This window comes from Oncorhynchus nerka, linkage group LG9a (assembly GCF_034236695.1).
Source record: "Oncorhynchus nerka isolate Pitt River linkage group LG9a, Oner_Uvic_2.0, whole genome shotgun sequence".
In the NCBI taxonomy this organism is placed as follows: Eukaryota; Metazoa; Chordata; class Actinopteri; order Salmoniformes; family Salmonidae; genus Oncorhynchus; species Oncorhynchus nerka.
In genome coordinates, this window is record NC_088404.1 from 42,030,437 (window position 1) to 42,046,738 (window position 16,302).

The 16,302-nt window shown below is 42.4% G+C and overlaps 1 protein-coding gene across 1 annotated transcript in view; it reads left to right on the plus strand.

Annotated features, from left to right (window-relative positions):
• cdh13 (cadherin 13, H-cadherin (heart)) overlaps positions 1-16,302 on the plus strand; it is a 554,022-nt gene that overhangs the window by 465,528 nt on the left and 72,192 nt on the right. Inside the window, exon 10 of the mRNA XM_065022614.1 lies at positions 4,289-4,542. Coding sequence (XP_064878686.1) covers positions 4,289-4,542 — 254 coding nt within the window. The remainder of the gene's footprint in view (positions 1-4,288; positions 4,543-16,302) is intronic.

Here is a 16,302-nt window from a genome sequence, read left to right on the forward strand (position 1 = left end):
TTGAACATACTGCCAAATTCTCTAAAACGACTTTGGAGGCAGCTTATGGTAGAGAAATGAATCAATTATCTGGCAACAGCTCTGGTGGACATTCCTGCAGTCAGCATGCCAATTGCACGCTCCCTCAAAACTTGAGACATCTGTGGCATTGTGTTGTGTGATAAAACTGCACATTTTAGAGTGGCCTTTTATTGTCCCAAGCACAAGGTGCACATGTGTACTGATCATGCTGTTTAGCTTCTTGAAATTCCACACCTGTCAGGTGGATAGATGGTCTTGTCAAAGGAGAAATGCCCACTAAAAGGGATGTAAATAAATGTATGCACAACATTTGAGAGAAATAGACATTTTCTGAGTATGTAACATTGGGACCAACACTTTAAATGTTGCATTTATATTTTTGTTCAGAGTAGGTTTGTTTGTGGAGTAAATATAATGTTGTTGTTCCATCCTCAGTTTTGTTCTATCACAGCCATTAAACTCTGTAATTGTTTTAAAGTCACTACTGGAATCATGGTGAAATCCCTGAGCGGTTTCCTTCCTCTCTGGCAACTGAGTTAGGAGGGACACCTGTATCTTTGTTGTAGCTGTGTGTATTGATAAACCATCCAAAGTGTAATTAATATCTTCACCAGGGATATTCAGTGTCTGCTTTTTTAGAAATAATGTACCTATCTAATAATAGGTGCCCTTCTTTGTGAGGCATTATAAAACCTCCCTGGTCTTTGTGGTTGAATCTGTGTTTGACATTCACCGCTCTATTGAGGGACCATGCAGATAATTGTATGTGTGAGGTACAGAGATCAGGTAGTCATTCAAAAATCATGTTAAACACTATTACTGCACACAGAGTGAGTCCATGCAACTTATGTAACTTGTTAAGTGACATTTTTTACTCCTGAATGTATTTAGGCTTGTCATCAAAAAGTGGTTGAATACTTATTGACTCAAGACATTTTAGCTTTTCATTCATTTTGTATTAATATGTGGAACATAAAAAAAAAAAAACATAATTCCACTTTGACATTATGGGGTATTGTGTGTATGCCAGTGACAATTTAATCCATTTTAAATTCAGTCTGTAACACAACAAAATGTGGAAAAGGTCAAGGGGTGTGAATAATTTCTGTAGGCACCCTCTATTGGCAAGCTACTGTAAATTGGCTATATTAGGAATATAATTCTCTCATCTACTGGCGACATCAGCAAACAGTTTGAGAGCACTGTTAGCTCCAAAAAATGTTTAATAGCTTTGAATTCATGCCCAGTGCATTTAGAGCCTCCTATGTGTAGAAAAACACTGCTTTCACAAGCCCCATGTCGGCATAAAGAGGGTATTGATCTACAGGTACGTCTCTAGCATAAACACACAGGGAGCTATTCAAAATGACGTCACGTGTGACATGCGGTGCATTCAATCGACTCTTTAAGAACAAACACACTTTGACTGCATTGTGATTGTATAAAAAACCAATACTCTCAGTTAGTATTAGATATAATGTCACGGCCCCGCTCGCCTTGGGGGAAAACATTCCATGGTTACCTTGGTTACCCTATTGGCTCACAGAAAAAACTTGACCTTTTTAAGTAAAGTACAACATGTCTAAAAATGGATGGGGTCAATTGAAAATAATGGACCTACATTTACAGTCTCTTCACTCTGTCCAGCTTGGTAACAGTCATCGCAACAAAAGCTAGACAGTCATCAGAAATTCCAAAAGCAATGAATTGTTGCAGATTTTGATGGCAAGGAAATACATTAGTATTTAAGTGCGGTCTGTGAACACCGATTGTGGCCCCTGTGGGAAAATGAGTTTCACACCCCTGCTATAGTGGTTTGAAAGGGAAATTGGGCTTCCCTGGAAAATGTTGACCGAGGTTGCAATAGTATAGGGGCATAGCAAAGGGGCAAATATCTCTCTCAAATGACTCTCCTATCTCTCTCAATCCTCTTAATGATGAATGAGCTAAAACAGGTATTGTTTGTGGTATCATTACACAACGGGTGGGTCTAATCTTGAATGCTGATTGGTTAAAACCGCATTCCAGCCGGTGTCCCTTCCACAAGTTACCACCAGCTAAATCTATGATGTTAAAATGCCTATTTACTCTGTTCCATCTGACTGTGCAATCCACTGTCTCATCAGCCCAGCCAGGCAATGTATAAACTTGATCTGCACTATAAAAAGCATCTAGACATTATCTCCCATTTCTTTTAGACTAACATTTAGTTTAACAGAGATTTGTATAAACCTTAATGTCTGTCTCTCCGACATTTGCAACATTGTTTCAATATTCAAATTATATATCCATCTGTCCCATAGTAATGAACGTGTTGGGAGTCAGGACGAGACAGAAAGGCAGGCAGCATTTCTCAGCCGGTCGAAATCATGAATCAGCTGGCATCATTTTTATGAATATATACAAAGAAATTCAATTGAAAAAAAGGTCAAACGGAACGCAGCTAATTGGCAGCTTTCCAGCTTCAGTTTGAAGTGATTGTGTTCCTGTAACTGTGTTGTTGGCGAACTCCTCTGAACAACAGTGTCCTGACGAGTGAGCACATTCTCTATGCCAGGCAAAATCGCACCTCATTAGCTCATTGTTATGGATGAATCTAAATAAATGTCACTAGAAAAAAGCTTAAACAAATGCAAATGCAGCTACTTTTCTGTCATTCTGTCTGAACTTTTTGACGTGACTGTAAGTTAGCCATAGTTGACTAGCTAGCAAGCAAGGGATAAGAACGTTGCCAGCCAGTTTGGCAATGGAACATTTAGAATGAACGACTGGTTTGTTTCCATAGATACAGAACAAAAAGACTGAACGACTGTGTCACTTCTCTAGCAACCCTAGATTTGTGTCGGGACTATATCTTGTGGAAGGATGAAAATGTGCTTTTAATGAAAATATGTCAATCATTATTTGAATATTTTGGTAACCCGTTGTATTAAAGTGATAATGCCCTCAAAGTCGGTGTTTGGAGGATATATTGGCACGGTCTTGGGCCTAACAACACCCGTGCCAATATATCCTCCAAACACAGGCTTCTCGGGCATTATCACTTAATTATAACAGGCAGGGTGGATGGTGATATTTCTGCACAATCTGGCCTATTCACTGGAGATATGAACATACAGGTTGCACACTAAAGATCCTGTAACACTCATAGCTTTTATTGCTCTCATTATTCCAATAAATCCATACAATTTAGCAAAATATATAGGATACAGGACTACAGAATAGCTGTAACCTTACTAACATTTTATATTTTTTCTCTAGCACACTGCAGTTTGGCTCTTTACTCAGTTTGCTGCTGTCCTCCATTTTCCCACTTTTTCTTAAACATGTTCTCTCCCCTTCACCTCTTTGTTGCTGTCCTACCGGTCTTATCATCCATTGTCTCCCTTCTGTTGCTTACATGTTCTCTCCCCTTCACCTCTTTGTTGCTGTCCTACCGGTCTTATCATCCATTGTCTCCTTCTGTTGCTTACATGTTCTCTCCCTTCACCTGTTGCTGTCTCCCATCTTCTCCCTCTTTGTTGCTGTCCTACCGGTCTTATCATCCATTGTCTCCCTTCTGTTGCTTACATGTTCTCTCCCCTTCACCTCTTTGTTGCTGTCCTACCGGTCTTATCATCCATTGTCTCCCTTCTGTTGCTTACATGTTCTCTCCCCTTCACCTCTTTGTTGCTGTCCTACCGGTCTTATCATCCATTGTCTCCCTTCTGTTGCTTACATGTTCTCTCCCCTTCACCTCTTTGTTGCTGTCCTACCGGTCTTATCATCCATTGTCTCCCTTCTGTTGCTTACATGTTCTCCCCTCCCTCTTCTGTCCTACCGGTCTTATCTTTGTTGCTGTCCTCCCCTTCACCGTTGTCTTATCATCCATTGTCTCCCTTCTGTTGCTTACATGTTCTCTCCCTTCACCTCTTTGTTGCTGTCCTCCCCTTCACCGGTCTTATCATCCATTGTCTCCCTTCTGTTGCTTACATGTTCTCTCCCCTTCACCTCTTTGTTGCTGTCCTACCGGTCTTATCATCCATTGTCTCCTTCTGTCTCCTCTTCACCTGTTGCTTCCTACATCATCCATTGTTCTCTCCCTCTCTTCACCTCTTTGTTGCTGTCCTACCGGTCTTATCATCCATTGTCTCCCTTCTGTTGCTTACATGTTCTCTCCCCTTCACCTCTTTGTTGCTGTCCTACCGGTCTTATCATCCATTGTCTCCCTTCTGTTGCTTACATGTTTTCTCTTCTCACCTCCTTCACTTCTTTCCTCTCCCCCCAGCCTCTGGACTATGAGAGTGTAGTGTTCCACACGCTGCTGATCAAGGTGGAGAACGAGGACCCCCTGGTGCCAGATGTGGGCTACGGCTCCAGCTCTACGGCCACCGTACACATCACCGTCCTGGACGTCAACGAGGGGCCCGTCTTCTTTCCTGACCCCCTCCAGGTCACTAAGATGGAGAACATCCCCCTGGGCAGTTTTGTGGCCTTGCTCAATGCCACTGACCCAGACGTTCTCCAATCACAGAGCATCAGGTGAGTGATGAGGTCATCAACCTCTGGTCAGGAGTCCTGGCTTTGGTTGTAACCTGAATGTCATCTCATGGATATTGAGGTCCACACTGACTGTCAGCTTAACAACAATGAGCTGTGTGCAGGTCTGTTTATGTGCAGTAAATCTCATAAGGCTTTGATTCCACAGATGTTCCTCACAGTTATTGATTGAAAGTTGTCAAGGGGGACAATCAGGGTTCAACTTAGTTTGACAAACAACAATGATGTACAATGAATGTGTTCTTACCCTTTTAATCTTTATCCTCACTCACCTTCAGAGTTTGTCTATGGTGTTGAAAGAAAGAGATTCTTCACAGTGAGCTCCTCTATGTTAGTGTGACAAGGTGATTTAACAAAGACAACACATCGGAAGCCATGACAGCACACCTCTTGGTTTCCAGACATCTCTCCGTCTGTTCTGGCTCACACCTCTCTCCATCCCTCTATCCCTCAGTTGTCCCTCCCTGTCTGTCACCAGACACACTATTAATGGACATCTTATACATGTCAGCAAACTGCCTTCGCATAAAACTGCCTGTCTGGCTGTCAACTTTTTGTAAACACTCAAATTATTCCTCTGTCACCGGGGTGGCCTATTACTATAGAGGTGTGTTCAGGTCAACTGTTTTCACCCCAGTCAAATCATACCTGGCCCACTTTAGAGCCTCATTAACTTTAACTATGTGTAACACTCTAATCATTCCCACACTGTCTGTCTAGGAGGTCCATTACTTTTTGCTGTGTGTAACAGTCAAATCGTTCCCTGGCAGCCCTGGAGAGCCATTAGGTGAACTTCTCTTGCTTTACAAGAGGGGAAAGTCGTGATTGCTTTATGGGCTTTTAGCACAGATTTATGCTCAATTTGGGATGCTCCAGTTAGCGAATGGTTGGTGTTACATAATATTTAAAAGAGTTTTATGTAAATATATCAGGCCATAAATGACCCCTGAAATAAAACGCAGCAGATGATGACATTACAGCTACTATATGATTATTGTTTCTTGTAGTTTATGAGCAGTAAAACCTCCTCACTGTATTACAGCCAAATGCAATAGGTTGGCTTTACTGTATGTCGCCTAAGTAGGATTTTGCTAAACTCTGGGTTTGAATTATTCTCACTGTCCTGGTTTTGGTATTACCCTGTGTGTAACGAGTGCGCTGAGAGTCGGGAAGCAAGTTCAGGGAGTGAGTGTTTTAATAAATAAACGTAACATAATACAAACCAAGAACCTCAAACTATGCACAGACATGAAACAGAAACAATGACGCCTGGGGAAGGAACCAAAGGGAGTGACATATATAGGGAAGGTAATCAAGGTGATGGAGTCCAGGTGAGTCTGACTATGGTGCACGTAACAATGGTTACAGGTGTGCGCCATAATGAGCAGCCTGGTGACCTAGAGGCTGGAGAGGGAGCACACGTCACACTCTGGATATGGGCCTAAATATGCATGTTTGGTGAAAAAGACCAACAAGCAGTAATGGTTATTTCCATCCCCTCATTTCTTCTGAAGAGTTCTGATGTTGTTGGACCCTCTTTTCCTCCATTAATTCCTTTCCTTTTAGTCAATATTTATTTATCCTCTATTTCCTTCTTCAGATGAGGCACTCATGCCCTTTTCTTTCATTATCATTCAAAAACAGCCGATCCTCTTCCACATTTCACCTCTCCATCATACCCTCTCCTCATTTGCATTCTCTGTTCTATATCGCTGGTACTTTCTTTCTCTATTCTATGCCATCCTTCCAACAGATGAAAGTTATTAAATATTCTTTCATTCACTATAGGATTACATGTGTCCTCCACTTCTTTGCTCTCATCCCTGAGTTAAATCCTGTATTTTTCTCTCTGTTCCATGCACATATAAAGGTTCAGGGGATTTGATGTGTACTGTGTGGTGAGTGTGTTCTGGATGTTAGTGCAGACTTTGGGAGTGTCCTGTGATCCTGTTATACAGGTCATTTTGATTTATTCATGCCCATAGAAGAGTCTGTATTCCAGCAACTACACTCTTAGAAATAAATGTGCTGAATAGAACCATACAGGTTTCTTTGGTTTGACTACATAGGGGAACCCTTTTTGGTGCTGGGTAGAACCCTTTACAGAGGGTTCTATCTTAGAACCCTCTATGTAGGGTTCTTCAAAGAACCCCCTTTATATGGTTTTACCTAGAACCCTCGAAGGGTTCTGTCTAGAACCGTCTATAAAGGGTTCTACCGAGAACCCTTTTATCTTTGGATGGTTCTTACTAAACTCAGAAAAAAAAATAAACGTCCTCTCACTGTCAACTGCGTTTATTTTCACTGAGAACTCAACGAGCTGGTTTGAGCCACAGCATTTTATAGCAAAGTCCATCCTCCTTCAGTCTACATGACACACAACAGATGGTTCTCCATCTACATTGCTTGCTGTTTAGGGTTTTAGGCTGGGTTTCTGTATAGCACTTTGTGACATCAGCTGATGGGCTTTATAAATAAATTTTATTGATTGCTTGATTGGAATGGGTCACAAGGTTAAGATTTGTATGAAGATACTTAGAATTCACAGCAGACACTATCTGCTGTACAAACAGTTATCACTGTGTAGAGACCAGTGTCTGGCCCCTCAACTCCATCCTGGAACCATCTCCCCCAATAACTCATGCTCTGCAATGCGGTATCCCCAAAGAGATCGTAAATCTCCTGTCAGTGTTATCGCACAGAGGCCCACTTTCAGTTCACGTAGACACAATAGAGTTATAAGAACCCTCTATTCTGTTGCATAAAACCATTTGATGCAATAAAAATATTATAACATGGCCTCCCGGGTGGCGCAGTGGTTAAGGGCGCTGTACTGCAGCGCCAGCTGTGCCATCAGAGTCCCTGGGTTCGTGCCCAGGCTCTGTCGTAACCGGCCGCGACCGGGAGGTCCGTGGGGCGACGCACAATTGGCCTAGCCTCGCCCGGGTTAGGGAGGGCTTGGTCGGTAGGGGTGTCCTTGTCTCATCGCGCACCAGCGACTCCTGTGGCGGGCTGGGCGCAGTGTGCGCTATCCAAGGTGGATCCTTGGATAGTGCACGGTGTTTCCTCCGGCGCATTGGTGCGGCTGGCTTCCGGATTGGATGCGCGCTGTGTTAAGAAGCAGTGCGGCTTGGTTGGGTTGTGTATCGGAGGACGCATGACTTTCAACCTTCGTCTCTCCCGAGCACGTACGGGAGTTGTAGTGATGAGACAAGATAGTAGCTACTACAACAATTGGATACCACAAAATTGGGGAGAAAAAGGGGTAAAAAAAAAAAAAAAAAAAGTATTATAACATAATCTTGTAATTTCCAACATACCTTATTAAAATGTAGTTCTTTATGACAGTACATTACATACTGTATATCATAAAGTCTTTCTTTGAGGGCCTAGTTATACCCTAACATAGATGTGTTAGGAATCTCCTGGTTTGCAAAGTGATGTATAATTCCAATTGGATTCAGCCAGAGTTAGGATATCCAACAAGTGGAATTGTTAATCACCCACCACCTACATTCAGAATGACTGCCAGGGTAGGAAGATTGAATACTGAGAATACCTCAATCTAAACTGGAACAACCATCTCTATAACGGGTGCAATACATCCAATTACTAACAGATTGGATTAGTTTAGAAAACTGTATGTTATTTATCTTTGTGTGGCATAACATTTGTCAACCAATCAATGTACATGCAAAAACACATATACCGTTTTACAGTAAAACGAGCATGCTGGGAAATATTAGATATGGTTCTATGTAGAACCCTTCTTGCCTTCCAAATAATTCTTTTTGAATTCTTCCCTTCCTTCCAAAAACTGTTCTTAGGATGTTAAAGGTCCTAGCTAGAACCATTTGACTTACAAAGAACTCTTGTCTTCCAAAAAGTGTTGTTCTGGTCAAAACGATTCTTGGTAGAACCCTCTCCATCTGCAAATAACCCGTTTGGAACCCTTTTTTCTAAGAGTGCACTTACCTATGGCATAGTCATCTTACAAGTGGCCTGCTTCTTACTACCTCGCTCTCTTGTATCTGTTTCTCTCTGTATTCATCCCTCTCTATCTCTCTTTCTGGCTCTTTTATGTCTTTTGATCACCTTTTGCCAGTGAAACGGATTTTGAAGTGCCATAGCCTTAACCTAAGGCCAGAGGAGAATGAGGACAGGGGAAGATGTTGGGAGCTGGAGATTGAGAAAGAGTATATAGAGAGCAGTGACGGAGAAAAATGGGGAGAAGGCAGCACATACATGTTCCCAGTTCCTACTAGTTGTTCTCACCACTATTCTAAGCAGGAATGACTGAAAGTTGACTAATTTGAAAAATAATCAAAGAAGGCTGATGAACTACTAATACGTCTATTCAGATAGTAAGGTTCCCATTGATCTCGGTGCCTCACTCTTGTTCTTCCCTTGATGATTTGGAGGAAGTCTAATTCTGAAGATGTAATTAACAGCTATGACAAAACATGTTCACAAGACCAGCTAACGCTGAGTAGATTCAACCTGAGCCCAATGGATCTATAAATAGTGCTTTTTGATGTGGCTAACAGCATTCATTAGAGTCATATTGTGTCTGATACTGTGAGTAATGGAAGATGAGCTTCTCCATCTTACTCCTTAGGAGAGGTAAGTGCTGTAGAAGCTATATGGATTGTGTAATGAACACTAATGGGAACTGAGGAAAAATGTATCAGACAATTTTGTCGGCCATGATCCATAAAAGTACAGAACTATAATACTACACTTATTGTTTATGTCAGTGTTCATCTGCTCTACCTCTAACTTTTATTAATCAGATAATATATCGCCACTGTCTGACGAAATTAAACAACATTTTTGCAAATTGTAATTTTTACATTTATTAAAAGCAATAACTCCCCTTAATGTTGTCTGAACATTTCATGACTCTAGGACCAAGAACATGTATTGAAAATAGTTTCATAATAACATTTCATAATTGTATGTTTGTTAATGGGAAAATATGGTCATTTTTTCAACTTCCTGAAAGGATTAGGTTTTCATCAGACAGCAATGATATATTTGATTGAATTTGCGAATCTAAAGAAAAGTGTCATACTGTATTTTATAGGGGTGAATATGCAATACAAGTCTAACTGAATCGACAGGTTGGCAAATATTATGGTAACATAATAAATAGTATGCTTGGGACTTTATCAAATGTTTTTGCTGATCTGATGCTCTTCTCTCTCTAGTCCCCCAGGCTGTTTGTAAGGTAGAGTTGGCCCTGACTAACGGGAGCCTTGCTTTAAAGGGTTCCTCAGGAACATCACAAATATAGATACACCATTGGAATTCTGGGATACATAGCCTAGTGAAGTGAAAGGGAATGCCCTTGCATTCCTGGCAAACTTTTCCACAGATCTTTTTAGTTTGGTGTATTGTTTGATTTGTGTGTGTGCTGTTTTTTGTGTGGTTGTTTTCTAGTGATTTTGAGGAAAAAATATCCTGGAAGAAGGTACAATTTGTTGACTTGAGTATTGACATACAGTACGGCCTGCACCTTCGCTTGCATCTTGTCTGCACTTTACTGAATATCATCAGTATGTACTTTAAATACTTACTTTGAATCAATAATACGTATTACAAGATACAGAATGATAACCGTATTTGCACCTAATATGACCCACATAAAGTCCTAGCTTAGTTCTCCCTAAAGTTCAATTTATTGGATGAAATTAATTTATAAGAATCAACTTAATCACATTCACCACAGCCTCCTGCCAGCCAGACTGAAAGGAAGTCCAAGCAGCCCAAACAACCCCCAGTGGAATCATGCAAAGACCAACTCCTTTGCCTTATAGACAGACCCGGTCCTATCCCTTAACCCATATCATTTTAACCTCTCTCCGCACAGAACCCGTTAGCGGGATGAAATTCGACAACATACGGTGATCGCGACATAAATAGTCATATTAAACATTCATGAAAATACAAGTGTCTCACATGTTTCGAAAGCCTAGAATCTTGCTAATCCAACTGCATTGTCAGATTTAAAAAAGGATACGATGCGATTATCTGAGGATAGAGCCCCATAAAAAACAACTATTTCAACCAGCACAGGTGCAACAAAATCACAAACTGCAATAAAATAAATAGTTTACCTTTGACGATCTTCCTCTGTTTGCAATCCCAATGCTCATTGTTTGATAAAAATCCATTTTTATAGCCTAACACGAAACATTTTGTGAACCGCTTGTGTCGTGAATTCCGTCTCATTCCATTTTCAACGACACATTCGAGGTAAATACACACACAAAACGTGACTTTTCCAGTCATGTTTGGTTTCATTGCAATCAACTGGTTTGTTTGTAACACAACCAAACACGATGGGTCATTTCGCGGGATGTATTGACTGAAAGAACCCGATTTGAAGACAACAAGTAATGACATCATTGTGCACCAATGATTTGCCCGCTGTTTCGTTGATTTACTGTATTTTAACCCAATGACCACTGATCGTGAAACTTTCTGAAACTTTGCACAAGTACTGTTGCCCTCTTATGTTTTTCACTGAAATGATCCCCATCCTATCTGAATGTTTGTTTTATCTTGTTCTTTTTAAAGATGATGATACAACAATAAAAAAAACGTATGTTTTCTTTTCATTGTATTATCTAAACCAGATCTATTGTGTTATATTCTCCTACATTCAATTCACATTTACACAAACTTCAGTGTTTTCTTTCAAATGGTACCAATAATATGCATATCCTTGGTTCTGTGCCTGAGCTATTAGATTTGGGTATGTCTTCAGGTGGAAATTGAAAAAAGTAGGGGGTAGCTCTAAGAGGTTTTAAAAGACATAGTTGGTTTGTTTTTTCCTCCCTTGAAAGTACAAATGGTCTCAAACAGAACAACTTATCCATAATTTAAAATTCCCCCTCTCTTTTGCCATATCAAATTAAAAGTGCTGAGGCTTTAAAGGAGTGGAATGCGAGTAAGAGGCAGAGGCATGAAGAGACGTTAAGGAAGGAGGAGGAAGATGGAGAGCAGAGAGAGATGGATGTAGTTGGAGAGACCATGAGAAGGAGAGGTGTATGAGCAGCGTAAAGGCCCTTATCTGACAAGGTCAGACAGGATGACAACATGTCTCTCTCACTCTCTCCTCAGCACTGCTAAGTCTGACTCCCCCTCCATGCAGTCAGCACACGAATGCAGGCACGCACACACACACAAACACACACGTCACACACTGATCTACTGGAACTAGTCAACAGGGCCAAATCTACAGCTGTACAAGTCTTTGCAATACGCTCTGTAATAAACGCTGAACTCAGATGTGTTTGTCGTGACACATCACATGAGGGCAGACGGATACTGTATAACTTTATGATATAGTTATCCTATTGGGACTCCGTCTGCTTTCTGTTGTGCTGCTTTTGTTCGCTTCAGAGACATGGGATTATGTAATGGACTACGTAGAAAGACCCCCCTGTACATGTTCTGTACATGTTGACCCAGTTGAGAGCTGTGAAACAGGAAGGCCAGCTGCAGGATGACAGACCACCCTTGTACTGGACCTGCTACCAGGCATTCTGCTGATGTGCTGCAGCTCCAGTGGCTCACACACCATCTGGGCATTCTTAATGACACTGTTGTCACTCCACAGGAACGGCTGCCCACCTGGAGTGACATCTTTGGAACTCTCTTTCCTGGAACTATTCCAGGAATGTCCCGCACTGGTTTATCATAGCTGAAGAGTAGATAGTATTTACCCATATTCTTCAGGCACCTGCAAATAGTACCAGTACACTGTAGCTCAGGACAATGCATGTAGTTTGTTGTTTTTGGGTGGACGTAGAAGAAGACCTGGGTAATGGGGACATGGATGTAATTGCCCTTTGGAGTTGTTCTCCTGCAGTGGCATTTTTCAGAGAGCTTTTCTTTAATCATTCTTTCTTTCATCATGTTCTTGTCCATTCTTTCTTTTCATCATGTTCCTTTTTGAGACGGTGAACATTGTCAACTTCAAGACAGTGTCATAATAGTGCAGATGTCTCGGTGGTGCGTCTTGCCATTTTATCTTGCCAAATGTAGTATGGCGCCGGAGCAGAAGGCAGAAGTTTTACGTGCCCCGAACCGATTGTGTTTTTTTTTTGTTTATCTGCGTTTTGTAAATATTTTTTTTACTATTTTTGTACATAATGTTGCCGCTACTGTCTCTTATGACCGAAAATAACTTCAAGACATCAGGACTGCGATTACTCACCACGGACTAGTAGAATCCTTTTTCTTCTTTCATGACTCTGACGAGCCCTAGGAGAAGGATATATGGCTCCCTCTGGAACAGGACCTGACCACAGTGATCTGCGTGAAGAGGAGGCGGAGAAAGAGAGGCCGGAGGGCGGGCTGCCTTCTGAAGAGTCTGAGGCGATCGAAAAAAACCCCCACCCCCCTCAATTCTACTAGCAAATCTTTGGACAATAAAATGACCGAGTTATTGGGAAGATTAAACTACCAATGGGACATTAAAAACTGTAACATCTTATGCTTCACGGAGTCGTGGCTGAACGATGACAATACCAACATACAGCTGTCTGGTTATATGATGTTCCGGCAGTATAGAACAGCACCGTCTGGTAAGACAAAGGGCGGCGGTCTATGTATTTTTGTAAACAACAGCTGGTGCACGACATCTAAGGAAGTCTCGAGCTATAGCCCACCTGAGGTAGAGTTTCTCATGATAAGCTGCAGACCACATTACCTATCGAGAGAGTTTTATTATTCTTTGTAGCTTTACATACCACCACAGTCAGAGGCTGGCACTAAGATAGCATTGAATGAGCTGTATTCCACCATAAGCAAACAAGAAAACGCTCACCCAGAGGCGGCACTCCTCGTAGCCGGGGACAGCATGTTAAATGTGTAACCAAAGGGAAAAGAACTCTGGACCACCTATACTCCACACACACAGAGATGCATACACCCTCCATTTGGCAAATCTGACCATAATTCCATCCTCCTGATTCCTTCTTACAAGTAAAAATTAAAGCAGGAAGCACCAGTGACTAGCTCAATAAAAAAGTGTCAGATGAAGCAAATGCTAAGCTACAGGACTGTTTTGCCAGCACAGACTGGAATATGTTCTGGGATTCCTCCAATGGCATTGAGGAGTACACCACATCTGTCATTGGCTTCATCAATAAGTGCATTGATGATGTCGTCACCACAGTGACCGTACGTACATACCCCAACCTACCGGACAAGCTAAACTACTGAAATGCTCACTTCGAGGCAAATAACACTGAAAAATGCATGAGAGCACCAGCTGTACCGGGAGACTGTGTGATCACGCTCTCCTAAGCCGATGTGAGTAAGATCTTTAGAAAGATCAACATTCACAAGGCCTCAGGGCTAGATGGATTACCAGGACATGTACTGCAAGCATGCGGTAAGGGTAGGTAACAACACAGCCGCCACGCTGATCCTCAACACAGGGGCCCCTCAGGGTTGCGTGCTCAGCCCCGTCCCGTACTCTATGTTCACTAATGACTGCGCGGCCAGGCACGACTCCAACACCATCATTAAATTTGCTGATGACACAACAGTGGTAGGCCTGATCACCGATAACAACGAGACAGCCTATAGAGAGGAGGTCAGAGACCTGGCTGTGTGGTGCCAGGACAACAACCTCTTCCTCAATGTGATGAAGACAAAGGAGATGATTGTGGACCACAGGAAAAAGAGGACTGAACATGCCACCATTCTCATCGACGGGGGCTGCAGTTAAGCAGGTTGAGAGCCTCAAGGTCCTTGGTGTCCACATCACCAACAAACTAACATGGTCCAAGCACACCATGACAGTCGTGAAGCAGGCACGACAAAACCTATTCCCCCTCAGGAGACTGAAAAGATTTGGCATGGGTCCTCAGATCCTCAAAAGGTTCTACAGCTGAACCATCGAGAGCATCACTGCCTGGTATGGCAACTGCTTGGCCTCCGACCGCAAGGCACTACAGAGGGTAGTGCGAATGGCCAAGTACATCACTCGGGCCAAGCTTCCTGCCATCCGGGACCTCTCTACCAGGCAGTGTCAGAGGAAGGCCCTAAAAATTGTGAAAGACTCAAGCCACCCTAGCCATAGACTGTTCTCTCGGCCACCACACAGCAAGTGGTACCGGGGTGCCAAGTCTAGGTCCAAAATGCTTCTAAACAGCTTCTACCCCCAAGCCATAAGACTCCTGAACATCTAGTCAAATGGCTACCCAGACTACTCGCATTGTTCCCCTCTCCACACCACTGCCACTCTCTGTTGTTATCTATACATAGTCACTTTAATTAACTATACCTACATGTACATACTACCTCAACTACAGTGAGGGGGAAAAGTATTTGATCCCCTGCTGATTTTGTATGTTTGCCCACTGACAAAGAAATGGTCCGTCTATAATTGTAATGGTAAGTTTATATGAGCAGTGAGAGACAGAATAACAACATAAAAATCCAGAAAAACGCATGTCAAAAATGTTATAAATTGATTTGCATTTTAATGAGGGAAATAAGTATTTGACCCCTCTCAATCAGAAAGATTTCTGGCTCCCAGGTGTCTTTTATACAGGTAACGAGCTGAGATTAGGACCACACTCTTAAAGGGAGTGCTCCTAATCTCAGCTTGTTACCTGTATAAAAGACACCTGTCCACAGAAGCAATCAATCAATCATATTCCAAACCATGGCCAAGACCAAAGAGCTCTCCAAGGATGTCAGGGACAAGATTGTAGACCTACACAAGGCTGGAATGGGCTACAAGACCATCGCCAAGCAGCTTGGTGAGAAGGTGACAAAAGTTGGTGTGATTATTCACAAATGGAAGAAACACAAAAGAACTGTCAATCTCCTTCGGCCTGGGGCTCCATGCAAGATCTCACCTCGTGGAGTTGCAATGATCATGAGAATGGTGAGGAATCAGCCCAGAACTACACGGGAGGATCTTGTCAATGATCACAAAGGCAGCTGGAATCATAGTCACCAAGAAAACAATTGGTAACACACTACGCCATGAATGACTGAAATCCTGCAGTGCCCGCAAGGTCCCCCTGCTCAAGAAAGCACATATACATGCCTGTCTGAAGTTTGCCAATGAACATCTGAATGATTCAGAGGGCAGCTGGGTGAAAGTGTTGTGGTCAGATGAGAACAAAATGGAACACTTTGGTATCAACTCAACTCGCCGTGTTTGGAGGAGGAGGATTGCTGCCGATGACCCCAAGAACACCATCCCCACCGTCAAACATGGAGGTGGAAACATTATGCTTTGGGGGTGTTTTTCTGCTAAGGGGACAGGACAATTTCACCGCATCAAAGGGACGATGGACGGGGCCATGTACCTTCAAATCTTGGGTGAGAACCTCCTTCCCTCAGCCAGGGCATTGAAAATGGGTCGTGGATGGGTATTCCAGCATGACAATGACCCAAAACACACGGCCAAGGCAACAAAGGAGTGGCTCAAGAAGAAGCACATTAAGGTCCTGGAGTGGCCTAGCCAGTCTCCAGACCTTAACCTCTTGATTCTAGCCATCCCGGATCCGGGATCGTGAATACAGCCTCAAGCTCATTAGCATAACGCAACGTTAACTATTCATGAAAATCGCAAATGAAATGAAATAAATATGCTAGCTCTCAAGCTTAGCCTTTTGTTATCCAAAAATGAAATACTGCCCCTAGTGTTCCAAGAGGTTAACTTCTTCGAGATAGGGGGCGCTCTTTTAATTTTTGGATAAAAAA